The sequence below is a fragment of the Acomys minous genome (assembly GCF_964271855.1).
Source record: "Acomys minous genome assembly, chromosome: 10".
Taxonomy (NCBI): domain Eukaryota; kingdom Metazoa; phylum Chordata; class Mammalia; order Rodentia; family Muridae; genus Acomys; species Acomys minous.
In genome coordinates this window covers 30,946,136-30,968,910 of record NC_140491.1, presented here as the reverse complement: position 1 = coordinate 30,968,910, position 22,775 = coordinate 30,946,136, and the positions used below count along the sequence as shown (strand labels likewise).

At 46.7% G+C, this 22,775-nt stretch overlaps 1 protein-coding gene across 2 annotated transcripts in view; it reads left to right on the top strand.

The window, feature by feature from the left end:
• CRMP1 (collapsin response mediator protein 1) overlaps positions 1-22,775 on the top strand; it is a 56,680-nt gene that overhangs the window by 16,040 nt on the left and 17,865 nt on the right. For both annotated transcript variants that reach the window (XM_084798521.1, XM_084798522.1), the window contains exons 2-4: positions 9,596-9,684; positions 14,571-14,755; positions 19,932-20,096. In XM_084798521.1, coding sequence (XP_084654647.1) covers positions 9,596-9,684; positions 14,571-14,755; positions 19,932-20,096 — 439 coding nt within the window. The remainder of the gene's footprint in view (positions 1-9,595; positions 9,685-14,570; positions 14,756-19,931; positions 20,097-22,775) is intronic.

Here is a 22,775-nt window from a genome sequence, read left to right as displayed (position 1 = left end):
ACATAGGGCCAATATTCACCATTTGTGGAATTAAAATGATAAGAGGATGATAAGAGAGTTGGCAGTACTTGAAATTGATGACATCCATCATCATCATCAAAAAAAAAAATCAAGCCTTTTTTTGTTTAGCTGTCTGGGGATGTAGAAACTGAAAAAATTTTAGTCAGTCCAGAAAGAAAAGCAGCAAGGACCTGCAGTGCTGAATGAGGTGGGAGAGAGAGAGGCATCTCCAGGTTTGGGGGACAGCCTCAGTGACTGGAAGTTAGTGTTTCAGGACCACGGAGAGCACCCACCACACCCGTCCCTTCCTGGAGCACAGCCCTCTACTTTCAGGGTGCTGTGCCCCTGTGTACTCTGTTTATGGAAGTGTTCACCTCTCTGCTTTTACAGTGTTGTAAATTTCCTCTCATATTTGAGAACCCAGCTCAAGTGTCCCCTCTCTGATGACTCAATCACTGTCTTTCTTGCCTAATCACAGCTTTAAGTCTGCTATTTTTCAGATAACTGCTGCTGGCAAGCCAGTGATTTTTAGATATAAGAATAGCACCTCGTTGCTGTAATGATTCTCGGATCATAGTGTACTTGTATGTACTTTCCGGCAGCTGCCATTGTGTAAAGGTCCGATTTTAGTCCCACAGAAGGTGGGATTCTGTAAAGCCTCTTGGGATAATCTAGACCCATGCCCCACATGAGCCTTAATGTGGCTGATTTCTCTGTTATGTGGATAAGAAGACCCACTCTTTAACTCACAAGAATCTTGACAGTAGAAATGGCGTTGCTGCTTAGTGCCTGGAATCAGACGAACCCTTTGAAAGAGTGTTCAGTAGCCCCCACCCTTTGTGGGCCTTGCACTCCATATGTACCCCTCTCTAGGCAGTGGGACCAGAGTCCAGGGACTGAACATGGGAGGAAGTGAGGCATCATTTACCAGTCTCTACCATCTTCCTTCTCTTTCTCTCTCCTTTCTTCCCTCTTCCACCTCCTTTCCTTCTCTCTCTCTCTCTCTCTCTCTCTCTCTCTCTCTCTCTCTCTCCCTCTCCCCCTCCCTCTCCCCTCCCTCCCTCCCTCCCCATTCCATCCTATTCAAACTTTGTTCTTCTTCTCCCCTCTTCCCTTGTTGCTATTTGGTATCTGCCTCTCCTCACTCAGCAAATATTTGATGAATACTGCGGGGTCCCAGGCTGGCTCTTAGGATCGTAGGGATCTGATGCACTGGGATATAGTGATGACATGGAGAATTCCAGGGTCATTTACTCTTAGGAAAAACCTCATTCCTCCTCCAGTTACTTCCAGGTGAAAGTTGTGTTTTGCTCTTAGCTCTAACATTTTATCACAGCTTGTCCTTAGAACTTCCTAGAAACTATATATGAGTAGCCAAGTGATAAACCATTGGCACTGTGACTATACTATCACACTTGATTCTGCATCCCTTATTGTGGCTCTCTCTTGTTCTGGGGGTCGTTGGCCACTGGTTCCTGAGGACAAGGGAGCAGAAGTGACAAACTGGGTATTTGGTGGCCTGTGAGCACGAATGGAAATAACCTTCTGGGACCAGATTTGGGGATGCAGATCAATATTATTTGGGGTGAGTAAAGGTTATATAGAACGTTGGGGAGGGGGTAGGGATATCCAGAGTGGGCAAAGGTCATTGGCTGAACAGTAGTGTGATGCCTCATTTACATGGAGAGGCATCCCAGGAATTCCAGGTGCTTGCTGAACACTTAAAATTTTAATTTATTATAATTTATTCAGATTATATCCTGAATGTTATCCCCTTACTTGTATCTTCCTGCTTACATCCTCCCTCCCTCTTCTGCCCTATTCCCCTCCCCTCGGAAGAAAGGGAGTTCGACCTGTAATATCTCTAAAGGACTACATTACATTCCTCAGGTAGGGATGTGAAGATCCAGGGCCCCCAGGTGGAGAAGAGGAAGCCTCAGCCACAAAGGGAGTCTTCCATTTTGCATAAGCTCAGGGCTTTCTGATCATGGTGGACGGCAACCTTAGCAGTAGGCTTTACTAATGCCTTCTTTTATACATTTTTGACATTTTCCTGAAAACAATGTCCCAGCTCTCAGTTTCTGGGTCACTTGATACATGTTGTAACCCCCTTATTCTTACCTTCAACTCTCAGGAGAATATAAGATAAGCCGTGACCTTCCTTCCACCTTGCTTCAGTTCCCCTCCCGTGCTACCATCACGCAGAGCCCAGACATCACGCAGTGAAGAGCATTCCTGTCCTTAGGGTCTTGCATCTGGAGACCTTTCCATATTCCCCACTCCGAGGTTACAGTCAACTCTCACATCTGTGGGCTCGGTGTCTCAAGCTTCAGCCAACCACAGATGGAAAATAGCAAACAATACTTACATCTGTGCTTGGCATGCATGGACACCCCCCCCAAACTATTTTCCTTAAACAGCACAGCACGGCCTAACCACTATTGCTATGAAGTTTCCCTTGGACTCAGTGTTATGTATAACCCAGGGATGACATAAATATAGATGGACACAGGTTGGATGCTAATACAGAGCCATTTATACGAGGGAGTGGAACCCATGTGTGGCGTTTGTGGGTGGTCTGGGAGCCAAATCTCTCTTATACACGTGGCAGCTATCTCTAACCAAAGGACTCCACCTGTAAACAGTTACTTATGAAAGACCACCCTTGCTAGAGGAAATGGCTGAGACCATACATCTGCCAGACCTGAGCTCAGCCCCACTCTTGTCCTTGGTTATTCCCAGTTTCCAGATGCGGAGACTGAGGTGTGGAAATGAGAACCAGATGTGTGGTAAGGAGGTAGGGAGTGGGACTCTTGGCTGTCTGCTCTGGTATTGCTCTCACGCAAGGCTGGGACAAGGATGTTAACCATGCCAGGCACAGTCCCCTTCGGATCGTCGTTGTCACTGTGCAATGAGCCAGCACGTCCCAGAATATCCCATCCAGATGTTGAATTGTTTGGTTTTTTTTCCTTGAAGTCTTCTCAAGGTGTTTCACTTTTCTGGCTATTTACCCGAGGCAGTGGGTAGAGATACTACCATGTTCTTTTTGAAATGTATGAATCTTACGCATTGATGTTTAAAATATGTACTTGCACATAGCTTATGTAAATGTAATGACTTATATATAATAAAACCTACCTGTTGCCTAGTTCAATAAGGGATTGTTTGTTTATTGTTTCAGTTTTGCTGTACTGGAGATGGAACCCAGGACCTTATGCATGTCTGGCAAATATTTTTCTCATTGACCCACAGCCTTAGCCCAGTACATGTGTGTGTGTGTGTGTGTGTGTGTGTGTGTGTGTGTGTGTGTGTGTGTGTGTGTGTTTGTGTGTTTGTGTGTTTGTGTGTATGCACATGTGTATGGAAGCCAAAGGACACCCTTGAGTGTTATTCCCCAGGTGCCACTTGCCTTATCTTTTTTTAAAGACCAAGTCTCTCATTCTCTGTGTAATTCACTAATTATATTAGATTGTCTGTGATTATACTAGCTTGGTTGGTTGACCAGTGAGCAGCAGGCATTTGCCTGTCTCCTCCCTGATGCCAGGGTTACAATCACATGCCACCACTCCTGGCTTTCCTTATGTGGGTTCTGGAAATAGAACTCCTGTCTCTGAACTTTCAAGGCAGGCAACTTTATTGACTGAGCCATCTACTCTGCCCTACATATGAGTTTTTACTCACGAGAAAAAGGAGTTTTAGAATGCAAGGTCCTTGGATCAGAGTTTGGAATATTCCTAGGTTCCATCTGCTCATGGAGTGTCAAGTGTGAAGTGGGTGAAGATATTTTAAAATGCGTTGGCAGTGTGGTTTGGTGGAGCCCGTGTTGACAGGAAGTTGAGAGCCCTTGAGTCTGACCTGCACGCCTTGGTTAATCTGTCTGATACACACCATTCCATGCAGTTACTAAGAGTGTGACTGTCAAACAGTTTTCCCAGGTGCCTTCTATGGGTAGTATCCCACTAAATTGCCCTGCCCCCACCCTGCTCCAGGAAGGTGTGAGTTTGAAGAAGCTATATACAAAGTTATTCAGAATCTTCATTATGTGCAAAATAATAGGGTATGCTGGGGTAAGCAGGAAGCCTTGCTGCCTTTCAGGAAATGCCAGGTGGGATTGCAAAAACGGCTCTGAAAACCCCTTAAGGGCTGAGGAGATGGCTCACTTAGTAAGTGCCAGAGTGGAAGAGTAAATTTTGTCCCTGGAAACCACAGAAAAAAACTCAGACAAGGGGGATGGCTCAGTTGGTAAGTGCTGGTGTGACAAACCTGAATTTGCTATCTAAAATCCACATAAAAAGTCAGACATGGTGGTGTGCCTGTAATCACAGCACGGGGCAGACAGGGATAGGTTATAGGCCAGCCAGCTTAGCCTACTGGAAAGGTCCAAGTCTCAAAAGAATAAGACTAAGTTCTGGAAGATGACACTCAATGTCCAGGCATGTGCACACACTTTCCACATGCACATGTACTCCCCCACATGAATGAACATGCATGCATGCGTGCACACACACAGAAAGAGAGAGAGAGAGAGAGAGAGAGAGAGAGAGAGAGAGAGACAGACAGACAGACAGACAGACAGACAGACAGACAGACAGACAGAGACAGAGAGGCAGAGAGAGAGAGAGGGAGAGATAAGAGCGGGAGAGAGGACTGAAAAGAGTAACAACCATTTTCAGGAAGGAAGGAAATCAGACACATCAATTATACATATTCCTTTCTACAGATTTCCTGGTGTCTGTCCCCTGGTCCTCCTCAATACAGTATCTGGAGTTAGATGGAGGAGTGGGTTTGAGGTGCCTGTCCCCTGATGGTCCCTTTTACATACAGTATCTGGAGTTAGATAGAGGAGTGTCTTTGAGCATAGGCTCTGCATTGTGACTCTAGAAACACAGAACAGGCTGGGGCTGACACCGCACACTGTGCATTTAAATGCCTCCTTTCAGACTGTGCCCGAGAAACCCGCTATTAAATGTGACAAGGCAGATACTACTCCCTGCTGTGTACCAGCTGTGGATGACTCATGTTTGCCTGCTTTCTGGTGCTGGAGAAACCTGACCTCCCACTTGTCTGTGCTGCCCCAGACAAGCAGGGCCCAGTCCTCTTCTGTCTGATGTTTTGCACTGTCCTCCAAGGTCTTATGGGGTTACAGCAGTCTCCCTGCCTTCTGCATCAGGAGCATACACTGGAGGTTGGACTTGACAGGGACTGACTTTGAACTTCTAACTCTAAAGGCATTCCAGTTAGAGAGTGAGGGGCTGCTCCACAGTTTTTCCCTTGAACAAATGCTGTCATCTCTTCTCTCTATCCTTATTCACTCATCTTTCAAGACCAGTCCTGATACCTTCAGGACACCCATATGCCCATCATCCTTCAGTATTTCCATCCATCCATCCATCCACCCATCCATCCACCCATCCATCCATCCATCCATCCATCCACCCATCCATCCACCCATCCATCCATCCATCCATCTACCCATCCATCCATCCATCCATCCATCCACCCATCCATCCATCCATCCATCTATCCATCTACCCATCCATCCATCCATCCATCTACCCATCCATCCATCCATCCATCCATCCATCCACCCATCCATCCATCCATCTACCCATCCATCCATCCATCCACCCACCCATCTATCCATCCATCTTTGATCTATCCATCCATTCATCCACCCAGTAATTCATTTATCCATGCCATCTACCCATCCCTATCTTCCTTCCTTCCTTCAATATATGGATCTGCAGTGGTTAGGTTTTACTGTTAAGTTGATACAACCTAGGATTACCTGAGTAGGAAACTTAGTTGAGAAATGGCCTACCTCAGATTGGCCCAAGGGCAAGTCTTGATTAATGATTGATGTGGGAAGGCCCAGCCCACTGCAGGTGGCACCATTCCTAGGCAGGCATCCTGGGATGCATAGGAAAGCTAGACAAACATAGCACAAGTCAGTGAGCAAGCCAATAAGTAGCTTCCCTTCACGGTTCCTGCCTTTAGGCTCCTGCCTTGAGCTCCTGGTCTGACTTTCCTCAGTGATGGAAACTAAAGTGAATCTTTTCTTCCATCAAGTTACTTTTGGTTAGTATTTTATCACTACAACAGTATGGAATCTAGTGGGACAAGCCACACATTAGCCTGGCGTGGACATAGCCCATGTGACATACCTTCTCATAAGGGCTGTGGGAACAGAAAGCAGGTGTGGTGTGCAGGTTCTGTTAGTAGGTGGCCTATGTGATGCTCTCTCCGATGGCTCTGGCCGAGTGGGGTCTGAACACTGCTGCAAGCCACAAGATCCCACACCCTGTTTCTGCTGTGCCAGTCCCAGCTTTCTTAGCTAGAATTCTTCTGGGCTTGTTCATCTTTGCTTTCCCTCTCACAGTAGCTGTTATAGCAGAGGGACCATTAGGGTCATGGCCTTTGGGACTGTTAACTTGTCCTCAGCATCTCAGGGTTCTGGCAGGCTCCTGCTCCAACTGCACACAGTTTAACTGGATCCACACTAACTATATTTGTTACATCCGCACCTGTCTCCTTTCTCTGTTTCCTCTGTGGGCTTCCTAGGTTCTTGCTCTTCCCCAGGTGTTCCTGTCCAGCCTTGCTTCAGGAGATTGAGTTCTTCCTGTTCTTTGTTAGACTCTTCCTCCTCAAGGAATGGGCTTTAAGGTGCAGCTTGGGTAACCATGGAAACAATAAATAAAATAAGTACATGGGGAAAATGTATAGCCTCAAAAATACAAATGAACGAATCTTAATGCTGAACAACACCCTTGGTGAAATGGTCACACAATTATATATCCACAAGGCAGAGCATCTTATAGGCACTTAAGATTGGGATCATGAAGAAAAAGTCATAACTTGAGACATACTTATGGCAAAATGAAAAACGAGACAGAAAGTCTCTATTTTGCTGCCTCTAGGGCTTCACACAGTCTTCAGTGTGTCTGGAACACTTAACACTATCCCTTCTAGCCACCTCCTTCTTTAATCCTGGTGTGGTCCAGCCTTCCTCAACTTATTTATAGGTCTGAACCTGCCCTACATAACCCACAGATGAACTTGGAACACCCACTCTTGCCCTCATGACCCCCATCAACCCTATGACTTGTTAAACATCTGTCTCTCATATGTCAGCCCAGGAGAGCAAACCCAGATGCTCCAGTGTCCTCTGGGTTTTCAGAGCCTGGCCCTGACTGGGAGCTGAAATAATCAATCAGCCAACATGTGACCCACGCAAGGCTGAGGGAGGGCAGGATGGATGCCCTAGAGTCACAGCTGTGGAAAGCAGAGGGAGACAGGGAAACATCAGAACCACGTGTGAAGGGAGCAGGCTTTTAAATCTTTTTATTATCTTTCATAATGCTTTGAACATGATTATTATCGTATTTTAAAAATGGCATGTGAAAATCCTTATTTTTCAAATGAGTGAGTTTCTCCGCCTAATGAGTGGAAGTCATGAGGGAGAGGCTTGTGGAGGCAGCAGGGGTTCAGAGAACTCTGTGCAGGTGCACTGGAGGCTGCCCCCCACCCCCCACCCCCTGTGCCAAGTAAAAAGACATTTCTGAACAAGTCAGCAAGATTGAGTATGATCCGATGGGGGATTGGGGATAAAGGAAGCAGTAGTTTTCGGATTAGTGGGAATTGCAAATCATGCTTATAGTTGATTTTAGATGTCCTTAATGAGGGATTGGGGAGATGGCTCAGTTCGTAAAATTCTTGCTGTGAAAGCAGAAGACCTGGGTTCATATCCACAGTACTCAGGAAAAAGCCAGGCGGCAGACTGTATCTGTAACCCCAGTGCTGGGGAGGCAGAGGCAGGAGGATATCTGGAGTAATGGGCCAGCCAGCCCAGCCCAATTCATGACCTCCAGGTTCATTGAATGATTCCGTCTCAAGAACTAAGGTATAGAGTAACTGAGGAAGATGCCCAGTGTTAACCTCTGACCTCCCCGTACAGGCATGGACCTGTACACGCCCCCATGCAAACACCTCCCTTCCATGTCCTTAACAGAGATGTGTTGTAAAGTTTCTATGGTTGTGACAATGTGGGATGGGGTTTATATTTAAAACATTCATCAGGAGCTGATTGTCAGGTCCCAGCTCGCGGGAAAAATCGAATCAGGGTTCACCTGTAAGAGGGAGTGGGGTTTGAATGTAGGATACAGAAATGCGAGAAATAACGAATCAAGTCAGGACATTTCTGATCAAGATTCACTTTATTGCCGACTAGCAGGAACATATATAGGGCAAGGTCAATAGGATCTATTCTTATCTCACTCACCCTAGCCCCCGGGCAAGAAGGCAATAGCCTAAATCGCTCCCTGTAGAACTTCCTAGTTCTCTGAGTAGTTCCTTGTAAGAACTTCCTAGATCCTCTGGGTAGTTCCAAGTTGAGACTTCTCTACTTCTTTCAAAGGTAAATAGTCCAAGGATAGCCTAGAACACAAGACCTCGTGGTGAGGTAAAGGTCAGCAACTCGAGGGTCACAGCATACAGCCTAAGCACAGGATTTCTGACATGGCAGAATTTGGCACGGGTCCCCACAGCTGATGCCACACAAGCCCCACAACCTGAGTTCAATTCCCAGAGTCACTGTAGAGGTGGAAGGAGAGGACCGATTCCTGGAAATTGTCCTCTGACCTCCACAAGCACACATGACACATGTATATACCTCCCACCCCTCCAAACACACTACTCATGAAAGTAAAATGAAAGATTTTTAAATATTCAGCAAAAGCAAAAAGTATTTAACGGTGGGAAATGCAGCAATCCAAGGACGGAAGGGTGTCAGAAAGAGGGGGAGCCTTGCATCGATCTCAGGGTTTTACTTAGTACTCTGTCTTTGATTTTTTGAAGATATCTAAGACTTTTCTGTCAATAGCTAAAGTGGGGGAGGTATAAAGAATTGGTGCAATGGCTAAGAGCAGTGGCTGTTCTTTCAGAGGACCTAGGTTCAGTTCCCAGCATCCACATGGTGGCTGACAACCATCTGTAACTCCAGTTCCAGGGCATCTGATGCCCTCCTCTGGCCTCCAGGGGCACTGCATACAGGTGGTGCAATACACACACACACATATATATATACACACACACATACCGGCAAAACCTCTTGTCTTAGTTACTGTTCTATCGCTCTGAAAAGACACTATGACCAAGGCAAGTTTATAAGAGAAAGTGTTTAATTGGCAGCTTCTTATGGTTTCAGATGGTGAGTCCTTGAACGTCATGGCGGGGAGCATGGCAGACAGGCATGTAGCATGACGCTGGGGTGGCAGCTGAGAGGTTACATCCTGATCTGCAAGTGGGAGGCAGAGACAGACACTGGGCTTAGAATGGGCTTTTGAAACCTCAAAACCCACCCCCCCACCCCCCGTGACACACCTTCTCCAACAAGGCCACGCCTCCTGATGCTTCCTGAAACAGTTTCACCAACTATACCCATAGGGCCCATTCTAATTCAAATAATCACGATGGTCATAAACATAAAAAACAGAAAAATTCTTAAAGGCCAAAAATAAATAAATAAATAAATAAAAGTTAAGAGAACATATAGGTCTTGTCTCTTGCTGGCGAGCTAACACATTGCTTTGCTTTTCAGAGTGACCGGCTCCTCATCAGAGGCGGACGCATCATCAACGATGACCAGTCCTTCTACGCCGACGTCTACCTAGAAGATGGACTCATAAAGTGGGTTGGCCAGAACAGGCCTTTTAAGAACTCAGCCCTTCTGCCTTACTGTAGTCTTCTGTGTTCCTGCATGTCAGGGATATAGGGTGGGAGGTCAAACTGCAGGTGGAACGCATGTAGGTCCCCCAATGCCTCACTTTATGCTCCTTAGATATCCTTCCCTTAAGTGTGTGATTCACGTATTCATATTTTGTTGCCATGGGAGTAGCAGCTGGCCCACGGTATAGGGTGAGGTAGAGTGGAACCCACATCTCACCCACAGCATCTTCCTGAATCTTTAGTTCTGTCTCCTACCTGCCAGTTCCTGGGACTGGGCTTAAGGATACCAGAAAGGAAAGGGACTGTTGGCTTCCACACAAGAAAAGCCCTCCTGGTGTTGGAGGTTTCTCCCGATGTCCCTGTGGTCTCCTCTTTTTCCCTATTCATGACATCTCAGGCATAGGATCAGCTCTAGGCTACTATTTCAAAATGTCACCAGAGCAGGTGACTTGAAAGGAATTTGTTTCTCCTGGTTCTGGAGCCTGGAGATCCTGGGTCAAGGTGCCATCAGTGTTTGATTTCTGTCAGGATGTCTGTCCATCCTTGGCTCTAGGTGGCACACCCCTTTTCAACCTCGTGTCCGTGGTTGTCCTCTGTGACTCAGGAATATCTTTCTTGGCAGAAGGACACTGGTCCTTGTAGATTAGGGATTCACCCTTGGAACTTCCCATAAATCTCATTACATCCTTAACATCCATGTCAGGTGTGGGGTAGGTGATGGCTGGGTTTCATCATGAATTCTGAGGGACCCATTCAGTCCATAGCAACAGATGGTCACGTTTGCCTTCATGGCTGTGACAGAGCATTGGGGCTTTCTGCCTTTGATATGGGGTGGTCTGGCTCTCCTACCTAGCTCTTCCCTTGTGGTCTGGAAGAGGAAAGATCGAGGAGAGGAGAAGGAAGGCTGCCATAGGACCACCCTCGGCATCTGGTACAGGAACAAAAGGGAAGGGTATCAGGTTGGAAGGGGCACGTGAGTAGGATCAGCCTTGTGTGCTTTAGGAGGAGGAGGAAGAAGAAGATGGAAGAGGATTGGAGGAGGAGGATGGGGTTACTGGGTACGTTAAAAGATACTACTTATGTGCTCGCTTCAGCAGCACATATACTAAAATTGGAACGATACAGAGAAGATTAGCATGGCCCCTGCGCAAGGATGACACGCAAATTCGTGAAGCGTTCCATATTTTTACAAATGGATTGAGCTAGAAATGATCATAATGAGTGAGTTAAGCCAGAAGCAGAAAGACTCAAATGGTATATACTCACTTATATCTGCATATTAGCCCAAGGGGCGTGTCCCACGAAAGCCTTCACGTACCAGGAAACTGAGACAGAGGAGAGGACATTCTAGTGGGACTCTAGATGAGAGAATCATGGGAGAAAGGCAAAGTAGAAGGACCCAGAGGGTCCTAGAAGCCTACAAGTAGAATATTATGATAGGCAGATTTGGGCACAGGGGTCCCACTCAAACTAAGGCACCAGCCAAGGACAATACAGGCGGTAAACCTTAAACCCCTACCCAGATCTAGCCAATGGACAGAACACTCTCCACAGTAGAGTGGAGAGTGGGATATGACTTTCACACATACTCTGGTGCCTCACCTTTGACCATGTCCCCTGGAGGGGGAGACCTGATGGCACTCAGAGGAAGGACAGCAGGTTACCAAGAGGAGACTTGATACCCTATGAACATATAGAGGGGGAGGTAATCCCCCTCAGGAACAGTCATAGGGGAGGGGAGTAAGGGGAAAATGGGAGGGAGGGAAGAATGGGAGGATACAAGGGAGGGGATAACCATTGAGATGTAACAAGAATAAATTAATTAAAAAAAAAGATACTACTTATTATGCAAAGCACAGTGAAGAGTGGGGCTCAGGGGTATGGGCAGGCTCCTACCCCTCTTCTTCCCAGTCCTGGGAAACTAGGAAGCTAGTAAAGAGGTAAGAATAGGCTCCACCATGAGTGTTTCCTGGGCACCCTGGCAAGGTACCGAGCCACACACGCTGGGGTTCTGTGGACACACAGGTGCAGGGCAGCACAAGGGTCTACAGCCCATGCTGGCCTCACTGGGCTATGCTGCCTCTGAAGGGGGCTCATGTTTGGACCACTGCCATTCCATTTTGAAAGCATACTGGGCACTAAGTGAGACGGCATGAATAGGAAAATCAGTTCTGCAAAAGGGGCCCAGTGTTCAGTAGGGCCACTTTGGTTCTCAATGGACCATATGTCTTCCCTAGCCCCCTTCAGTTTCCACAGGATCTCACATTGTTTGGAGGAGAGACGCCGTGAGCTCAGGTGGGGATGGTTTAAGGGAGGAGAGCAGCCACAACAACTGTCACAGTCATGTTTTGGGTGTCCCTTGGACACCCTTCCCCATACTCTGCTCAGCAGCTTCTAGGTGCAATGCAGCCAGAGTTTGTCAGAAGAAGCCAGCTGTTACAGTCACACTGGGGCCTGCTCATCCCGTCCTTTGTCCATTCTTACCTGAAAGGCCTGAGGCCTGGGGCTTCTGTGCTCTACCAGGGATACATACTCACTGGGTTTGGCATTATGGTCACCAAGGCAATATTTTATTCTTCACTATTGATGTCTTTATTCAACCTAGAAAAATCACGCAGAGTTTAGAGTACTTGGGTTTGGTGTTCAAGTAAATTTGCTGGCACCTGAACTTACTGATGTCACCCAGGTAATGACTTCAGAAGCTGCTAAGCTCTCATCCTGGTCTGGCTGAGACTATCTCCCCCAGTGCCTTGGCATTTCCACAAGGGCCAGGCTGCTCATCACTATGATTGTCCCTCTCAGGCCTGTTGTGAGATTCCCTCCTGGGAAATGATTCTAGGCTCCTGTCTCAGCAGGGAGGAGATTGCTGGACAACATAGCATCTTGGTCACTTTGGCCTTGCCCTCTGGGAAGCTAGGAGTCCCTCTTGTTAGCATCTGTGGGCACTTTTGCCAGGCCAGCCGGGGGCTTTTTCTGTTATTTATAACTGCTCTCTCATTGGTTGTCTAAGGTGTGGGAGCTACACCCACTGTGTGCACACTGCCCGCAGCCCAGAGCTGCAACACACAGATTGATTTGTTCAAGCTGCAGCCCCAGACCAGGCTATGACAGGATGGAGACCTCTAAGAAGGCTTCTCTCGCTTGTAGATGATATCTTCACCCTGTGTTCTCATAGGCTTAGCCCTCTATGTGCTCCATTGTCCTCACATCTTTTTAAAAGTAAATTATTTTATATTATTTTTGAGATTAATATAATTGCATATCTCCCTTTCCTTTCCTTCCTCCAAGCTCTCCCATATACCCCTTCCTACTCTCTTTAAAATCCATAGCCTTCCCCCCATTAATTGTTATTACATGAGTATATGTATATTTATATACTTATGTATTCCCAAATATAGTCTGCTCAGTCTGTATAATGTTACTTTTATGTATGCTTTCAGGGTTGACCATTAGTATTGAGTAAACAATTGGTGTGCCTTTCTCCTGGTCTGTGGTTCTTTGTGTAGGGTTGAGTCCTCACGGACTTGTCTCTGTCCCCTTTGGCATGTCTATTGGTGTCATCTTGTTCAGCTCATGTCTGGGCAGTCATGTGGGTGAGACTTTTCTGAGTGTGTCTCTTCTGACATTACTAGGAGACACAATCTCAGAACTAACTCCCTGATCCTCTGGTTCTTACAATCTTTCCGCTCCCTCTTCGGCAATGCTTTCTGAGCCTGGGATATGAGAGGGTATTGTAGACAGATTCACCGGGACTGGTCTTCACAGCTTGGCACTTTGATCGGTCACGGTTTCGTAGTGGTCTCTACCTGTGTCAAGAGAAGCTTCTTCGCTGAAGGTTGAGGACTGCACTAATCTGTGGGTTTAAGAGCAAATGTTTAGATGGCTTTTAGGAATTGCGCAGGTTTTGTAGTGATTTGAGGTTCTCCCCTAAGATCCATGTGACTTCACTAGCTCTGAGTTATTGCCTAGGTTTTTATTCCCAGGCATGGTTTGCCTCTTATTGAGCAGCTCTTAAGTCCAATGAGAGAGCTGCATGATATAGGGTTATGATACTGATAGATATAGGATTACATATATATGTATGTACATATATGACACATCCACTGCTGATATACGGTTATGCTTCTGATCCATATAGGGTTACATATATGTATATATGTATGTACATATATGATACATATAGATTTATGATGCTGATCGTTGGTGTAGTGCATAGGTGTCACAGCTGTGTAGAGCTGTTGGTTGCCTTCTTCCTTAAGTCTTTTCACATGAATACTAGTCCTTCTGGGTTAGGGCCCACCCTAATGACTTTTTACCATGGTGAAGATCCTGTTCCTACTACATTCATGGTCTTACTACTGGGGGTTGACGTTTTAATATAAGGATATTAGGAGGACACATTTTAGTACCTAAGAGGGTCTGTGAAATCTTGTGGGACTCATAGGTCCTGCTGCTGCCTCACTCAGTGCCTCTTCTCTGTGTCCCTTAGGGAATGGGAACTGTCAAAAAATACATAAAGTTCCCCAGGGCTGGCCACTTTGTAGAGAGGTTGGCTTCTTCTCGCTCTGCCATCTTCTGTCCTAGAGTCTTCTAGATAGCCTGGCCAAGTGAGCAGCCCTCCTGTGCTTCCGGATTTGTACTGTGCTGCATCCAATCATTCGACAGCAGACTCCAAGCCCTCGAGAGTGCTGTGCCTGAGTTCTCACTCTCGACCAGGCGCCCTGCGTCAGCCTGGGTGGGAAACATGAACTTAGAGGAGGTGGAATTGTGCAGTTGGCTGCCATGCTTGGATTTCTTTTAAACAAACAAATAAACAACCTAAAGATTCCTCTGTTATTTGCCTCTAGACAAATAGGAGAGAACCTGATTGTTCCTGGTGGAGTGAAGACCATTGAGGCCAATGGACGAATGGTCATCCCCGGAGGCATTGATGTCAACACTTACCTGCAGAAGCCCTCCCAGGGCATGACCTCAGCCGACGACTTCTTCCAGGGCACCAGAGCAGCACTGGCAGGCGGAACCACGATGATCAGTGAGTGGCACTTTCCCTGGTCTCAGGAACATGGGCTGTGTGACCTCTCCCATCAGCACACACTGGTGTTTGGTGCACTAGGCTCTGTGCTCAGGGTTCCATGTGATTCCTTGTCACATTCCACCACAATAAATATGACATTGCTGTGGGTGGCTCTAATCCAGCGCAGACGCATGCACATTAAACCTTTAAAAGTTACTTTGTCAAGGTCAGGCTGGGTGTATGGAGGTTCCTTATTCAAAGAATTGAAACAAAAGCTCCCACAGGTTTGCAAAAGGAGCAAAGAGGGGTTATTCAGAGCAGAGCTGGAGAACACGTCAGGATACCCACAGGAGACAAGAGGAAGGCACCCAAGGGCCCATTACTGTACAGGGCTTCTTTTTATGGGGGCTCAAGGGGTTTTGGTTGCTAATGACCGTGGTGAGGGTAGTTCGGTTTTGATTGAGAGTAGATCACATACTTTTCTACTATACAAATCCTTTTGCATAATGCATATGATTCTAATATATACTTCCAAGTGTGCATAGACATAAGGTGGTAAATAGGGGATTCTCTCTAAAAGTTCTCTTTGAAAATAGTTTGCCTTACTTTACATGAACCCTAAACTAGTTCAAGTTGAATAGGTCTTTCTGATCTGCGGCCTGGGCATAAGGAGAGCATGATTGAATAAACCCTAAGACTGATGGTTGTTAACAGGAGGAAAAATCTCTTCCATTGTTCAGAGAGGGGTGTGCATGCAGCTCAATGCAGCTCAAGTCCTCGGCTGCTGACACCTGTGGATAACAGGCGGCTAGGTGCATTGTTCAGAGTGTGGTGTGTGCAGGTGAGAGTCTCAGGCTGCCAAGTACTGTCATGAGTGTGCATAGCCCAAGCCAAGTGGAGTCCTAGGTTGCTAAACTATTCCCTATGCTTGCTTGCCTCAACATGAATCATGGAGGCTGGGTATGTTATAATAAAAATGTTTATTTAAACTTATACTATTGGAAAGCTGAAGGTTCAAGATTTAGTGGTCCCGCTCAACTTAGCCTCTGGTGAGGGACTCCTGAGTCTTATACTCCTGGCAACTGGCATCATGCTATGAATGCCGTGTGTGATGGGAGGAGATCAGAAGACAGGGCTCACTCTCTTTATCAAAGATATCAGCTCACTAAGTGAACCCAGCATCAATGGCTTCTACAGTGTCCCAGTTACTTCCTAACAGTCCAGCACGGGAATACTGAGGACCCAGCTTCAGACATATGAGTATGTGATGGACCCACTCATATCATCACACTTACACTGAATCTGAAGCACCACTTATGATTATGCATCCATGCATGTGTTCGAGAGGGTGGTGCTGCAGTGGCCACTCCAGCCTATAAACAGATCAGGTCACTGGGGCACTTCCTTTCTAGAACCCATGCAAACACACTACATTCTACCCATGTCCCATGCCAGGAGCAGGATGATTTGGGAGACCTCCAGCTCTTCTTGCAGCAGCCCAACCTTGCTGAAGACCTGTCTGCCTTAGGGAGACAGGGAGGCAGTGGAGAGGGCAGAAAGCCTTGGGGATGACTGATGCTGGTCCATTGTGGTACCCCTGCTTCCTCTGCTTTGCTTTATTTGAATGTTTGCTTTTAGTTGGATCCTGCTGTGATAAGGTCTTCTTTAAAAAGGCGAGGGCTAGTTACAGTATTCATTTGTCAATTTCATTTTCGAGCTGCAGGCAACTGCCAGCAGAGGTGTATGAGCTGCTAGAACCAGGAAGTGTGGCTTGCCTGACAAGGCAAGTCAAGTCTATCTCTTTTCTAATGAATAGGCCTTGAACCCACTGGCTAGGAGGGTGCATGAACCCAGTCTTTAGAGCGAGTGAGCTTGAAATTGATCCTCAGAAACTGGGCAAGGTATAGGCCAGGACTCAGCCTTGAGAGCCTCAGCTTCCGTCCCTGCAGGCTAGGTATTATGATGGAACTCCTAGGTATAGTCAGAGATTTTATTAACATTCCTAATGGTGGATGGAGCCTGGTATTGATAGTGATGGAGATGATAGTGGTGAAGGTGATGATGGTGATGATGACAGTGATGATGTCAATGGACACGATTTTGATGATGATAGTGATTATGATAATAGTGTTAGTAATGGTGGTGATATAAACAGATACAATGATGGAAGTGATGGGAGTTGTGATATTGGTGATGATGATGGTAGCTTCCTAGTTACTTACTTTTTTGTAATCCTGTGAGAAAATACCATGATCAAAGCATCTTATAAAAGAAAGTGTTTAGTGAATATCTTTTGTTGTTAGTGGTGTTGTTTTTTAAGACAGTCTTTCTCTGTGTAACCTTGGCTGTCTTGGACTTGTTTTGTAAACCAATCTGGCCCTGAACTTACAGAGATCCACCTGCCTCTGCCTCCCTGAGTTCTGGGATTGTAGGAATTGTACCACCACACCCTGCTGCTTAGTTGGTGTCTTAATTAAGGTTTTTATTGCTGTGAAGAGAGACACCATGACCACAACAACTCTTATAAAGGAAAGCGTTTAATCATGGTTCTGGGATTTAGTCCATTATCAACATGGTGGGAAGCATGGCAGCATGCAGGCAGACATGGTACTAGAGAGGAGATGAGGGGTTCTAGATCAGGATCTGCAGGCAGCATGAAAAGAGAGTGAGCCATTGGGCCTGGGTTGAGATTCTGAAATCTCAAAGCCTATAACCTGTGATACACTTTCCCCAACAAGGCCACACCTACTCTAAAAGGCCACACTCCAATAGTGCCACTCCCTATGGAGTCTATGGGGGCTATTTTCATTCAAACCACCACAGCTGGCCTTACAGGTCCAGGGTGTTATATCTGTGATGGCAGAGCAAAGTTATGGCAGCAGAAACAGCTGACAGCCTGCATCTTGATCTGCATGCAGGGGCCAGAGAGTGCTTTGGAATGGGACGAGCCTTTTGAAACCTCAAAGCCTGCACCCAGCACACATCTCTACACATCTTCTCCAACAGGGCCACACCTCCTAATCCTCCCCAAATGTCCTAGCACCTGGGGACCAAGCATTCATATGCCTGAGTCTTAAGGGGGACATCTCCTTCAAAGCAGCACATTCCACTCCCTGGTCCCCATAGGATTGTGGCCATATCATAATGAAACATGCATTTAGTTCAACTCAAAGGTCCCCATAGTATTTTCACATTCATCGTCTCAACAATTTATAAGTCCAAAGTTCAAAATCTCTTCGATATTCAAGGAAATCTCTTAACTGTAACCCTTTGTTTAAAAAAAGAATCACATTCTTCCAATGGCACAGAATATGCATTACCATCCCAAAAGGGAGGAATCAGGCCACACAAAGGAAATACTGGACCAAAGCAAGACTAAAACCCAGCAGGGAAAACTCCAGTTCCTGTACCTCCATGTTGGATGTCAGAGGGCTTAGATGGCTCTGCCGTTCCAGCATTTCTGACTGCAACATACCTACCCCTTCCCTTCTCTCTCTCTGTGTGGTTCCTTGGCAGATATCTCATAGCTCAGGCATATCCAACAGCTTGGGATCTCCAATTCAATCCAGGCTTTACTTTCATAGCTTCACAAGATGGCCTCTCGAGCTGCCGTGCAGGAACCATGTATGCCACATACCTGGCCTCAGTAGCTTTCCTTACTCTCAGAGGAAGATTCCATAACCCATTTATTCATGCCTCCTCCTCCTCCTCCTCCTCCTCTTCCTCTTCCTCCTTCTCTTCCTCTTCTTCCTCTTCCTTCTTCTCTTCCTTTTTTTTTTTTCTTTTTTTTTTCTGGAAGGGTTTCTCTGTGTAGCCTTGGCTGTCCTGGACTCACTTTGTAGACCAGGCTGGCCTCGAACTCACAGAGATCCGCCTGCCTCTGCCTCCCGAGTGCTGGGATTACTGGTGTGCACCACCGTGCCCAGCTTCATGCATCCTTCTTGATTCTAATGCCAGAACCACATGGACAATACTGCTAAGTTCAGCTGCCAACTTGGGATAAACTTGGCCCCCTTAGATCACAGTTGCAACATTTTTCATTTATCGCTGCTTTTAAAACTCACTAGGCCTTTTCTTTTCAAAAGTCTCTTTATTCCAATTCATATCAGGTGTCTCCCTGATTTCCTTATGTCTTTCTATAAACCGTGGACCCAACACCAACTCTCCTCGTGCTTTTCTCTCTTCATACTGTATGTTTTGTATTTCATTTCTTCCTTCTTTTTCTTCTTCACTGTAGACCTGCACAAGAGTGATTACTAATAACCACCTGATGGAGTCAGTGTTAGGCTGACTTGAAATCTCTTCAACCAAAGAAACTTATCTGTTACTTTGTCTTCAGCAAAATTCTTAGGTCAAGGACAAATGACAGGCAGATTGTTTGCCCAGATATCACAGGAATGACCTAGAGCCCAGTAGCTGTTCAAGTCCTTCCTTGCTCCCCTCTTGAGCTGGACCTCCACATTGCTCTCAGCACTACTATCTTCCTAGCTCGACGAGGATGACACATTAAGCTCCACTTCCCAGCATCCATCTGCTTTTCTAGTCTAAAGCCACAAAGTCGTCCACATCCCTCCAAATGGCCACATTGGTCAGATCTCTTACAGCAACACCCCAGGACCTGGTACCAATGTCTGTTTTAGTTAACTTTTCTATTGGCGTGGTAAAATATGATGAAGTGGAAAAGAAAGTGCTTAATTGGGCTTATGACTTCAGAGGGTTAGAGTCCTTGATGGCGGAGTGAAGGCATGGTGGCAGGAGCAGCCGAGAGCGCATGCCTTGATTACAAGGCAGAGAACACACTGGAAATGGCAGGAGGTTTTTTGAAGCTAGTCACACCTCTTGATTTTACCCAAATAGGGAACAAGTATCCAAATTTATTTGGGCTTATGGAAGACATCTCATTCAAACCACCACAGTGGTGATGGTGGTAATACTCATGAATATGGTGACGGTTATGGGTTATGATCACAGTATTGGCTATGGTAATGGTGATGGTGGTGGCGGTGATGGTTACGATGATGATGGTTGTGGTGGTGGTTGTATGGCAGTAGTGATGGGCAGGCATGATGGTGACAGTGTTGACTGATGATTGTGGCAATGCTGGCAATGTAGATGGGATGGTGGAGGGGATGATGTGGCCACTGCTGGAACATCTTGGGTTCTGAGCGTCATGACACATGTCTCTCTGTCCCAGTTGACCATGTTGTTCCTGAACCTGGATCCAGCCTGTTGACTTCCTTTGAGAAGTGGCATGAAGCAGCAGACACCAAGTCCTGCTGTGACTATTCCCTCCACGTGGACATCACGAGCTGGTACGATGGTGTTCGGGAGGAGCTGGAGGTGCTGGTGCAGGACAAAGGTCAGTGAAAGCCTAGAATGAGCTGTTCAATCCCACTACTCTCATCTGTGAGGCCAGATCAGAGCTACACACTTCTGTTAAGTGATGGAAGGACATGCTCCCTCTTCAGGGAGTTGGTCCTGTATTCCTTGACACCTCAAGGAAGCATTCCTAGCCCACAGAATAAGTCCTGTCTCCATAGTTTGACATGGAAGGCCTTTGCTGGGCTACCCTTACTTTTCCTGGTCCTTGTCACCATAGCTGCAATCCCCTGTCACCTGCTCTGTTGCTGGCCTCTGCTCAAGCCATTTCCCACACAGGAATGTCCTCTTTCTGTCTGTCAAATGCTCTCCCTCAGGAACCCAGCTCAGCAGAGTGCTTTTCCTTTAGCATGTCAGAATTTCTTTCTGCTTTAAGTACCCGAAACTGTGACTCTGGCCTTGGGGGGGGGGCACAGCCTGTCCATGGCTTATTGATTTGTGGGGGTACATCCTACCCATGGCTTGTTGATTTATCTGTCTGGCTCTGAGAATAACTTTTGTGGCCATACATCTGTGCATCCCACTTGGTTCCCCTCTGTTCAGGCTCACACCAGCTGACCCTGCCCACTGCAGATGTGTTCAGTTGTTCGTTGGGACAACTGGGACAGACGGAGTGGAAATGAGTCAGACAGAGACAGGAGGGAAACAAAGAGTGGCCGCAGGATGGAATAAGGCAGCACATGAGAAATCAGTCTAAACAGTACCTTCCAGAAAGGAAGTACCTGTACTGCAAAGGCTTTAAGGGGTGCAGGGGTACCTTTTTTTTTTTTTTTTTTTTTTTTTGTCTCCAAGGGTTTCTCTGTGTAGCCTTGGCTGTCCTGGACTTGCTTTGTAGACCTGGTTGGCTTTGAACTCACAACGATCCACCTGCCTCTGCCTCCCTCCCGAGTGCTGGGATTACAGGCGTGCGCGGTACACTTTTAATGTTCACAATGCAGGCTATGTTTTCTCATTATAACAGAAAACATTGTTGCTTCTAATATATAAAAATCAGAAAAGCAAACATTTCCCCTTTGGTTCTGCTTCTGATCTCAATGTGACATTAGTTAAGCATTATTGCCTTCACTTCCTGTCTATGTCAGCAACTTTTCCTTATATGGCTGTGCAGTTGCTGTAATTTGGAATCTTTCTCTTCACTTAATGTTTTATATGAGTGACATTGCCCTCCATCAGTAGCTTTTTAGTAGCACAGCTTATGAAATGCAATGAGTAATTTGCTCAACTGTTTTCTTTTTAGTGGGCATTAAGGGTTTCTGTTTGCTTCATTATAGATCGTGTTCCGGTGAGTACCCGCACACACGAGCATTAATTTGCGATTTTTATGGTTTTCTTAGATGTCGAGAAATGGAATTACAAAATGTGAAGGCTTTAACATTTTCCAGGACCATGACTCTTATGGCCAATTGATTTCCTGAAAGATGCTCCCATCCATGCAGGCACAGGCGCACATCAGAGTCCCTGGCTGCTGCCTGCTGTACCACTGGCTGCTGCAGCATTTGTGGTGCCCTTGCTAATTTCAAGCCAGGGTGCCTTTTTGGCTTTCATCACACCTTTTTAATCACTGATTATGATCATATTTTGTGCAGATTCTTCCCGTGTGACTATCCAATTGTTCCCTTTCCTCTCATCAGTTCAGATTCCCTGTGTCTGTGCATACCCTGCCGGCAGGAAGGCATAGTCCCTCCCTGGTGGCTGCCATGAAGTGACTCTTACTGCATGCAGAGTCATCACAAGGGAACCTGCCATTGTGATCTCGCCATCCTCACCTAGCTCTGTCATCTGGGGTGGTTTCTGTGTAACTAGCAGCTCTTATGTGAATGTGAGGGGCAGGGATGTGGGGGGAGCAAAGGAGCGGACACAGGGCTGTGTGCCCTTCAGGGCCAAGTGCCTGCCACAGTGTCAGGGAGAGGATGCTTGCTTAAATTGGGTATTCCTGGCATTTCCCCCAGGACTGGAGAGCCACTCCCCTTTCTTGACTGGTGACTTGCATGAAAAACTCAAGGTTCCTGCACAGGAATTTAAGATTTTAAATGTTTCACTGGCCTTGCAGCTCCATCTCTCCCTTCCTATCCTGTGCCCTCTCTTCCCCTCCCTTCCCCTCTACTCGCTGAATCTCCCTCCTGCTTCTTAGTCAGTTCTGGTTTTAGCTGAGCTGTTGCTTCCTGGGGGAAAGCCTTCCCAGATGCCACAAAAGAGAATTTCCTTGCAATTTAAGAGGTTTCATCCAAGGCCACTTCCCCATTGCTCAGCCTGAGGCAAGGGAGAACAATCTTGGGGACCATGTGGTGGAGCAGAGCTACTGAGCCCCTCAGGAAACAGTGAGAGGAGAAAGGGTAGGGCACAGCGTGTGTCCTCCCTGAGTGGATGGATATCACAGCCCTCAGGATCCAGTCACGGCACTAAATCCCACCAGCTGGGAGCCTGGCCCCAGCCTATGAGCATGTGGGAAATGCATCCCATTCAAGCCCTACCAGAGAGCCAGCATCTGAGTTTCGAGCTCACCAGATGAACCTGGACGTGGATGGTGGCAACGATAGTGCTTCTGTGTCTATGGATATATCGAGGTGTTACATTTGCAGAAGGTCCGTCTCTGCACTGAACGCAGTCTCTAATGGCCGCGTTTGTGCCTCCCTCATACGTGTTCCTGTTGTGATACTTT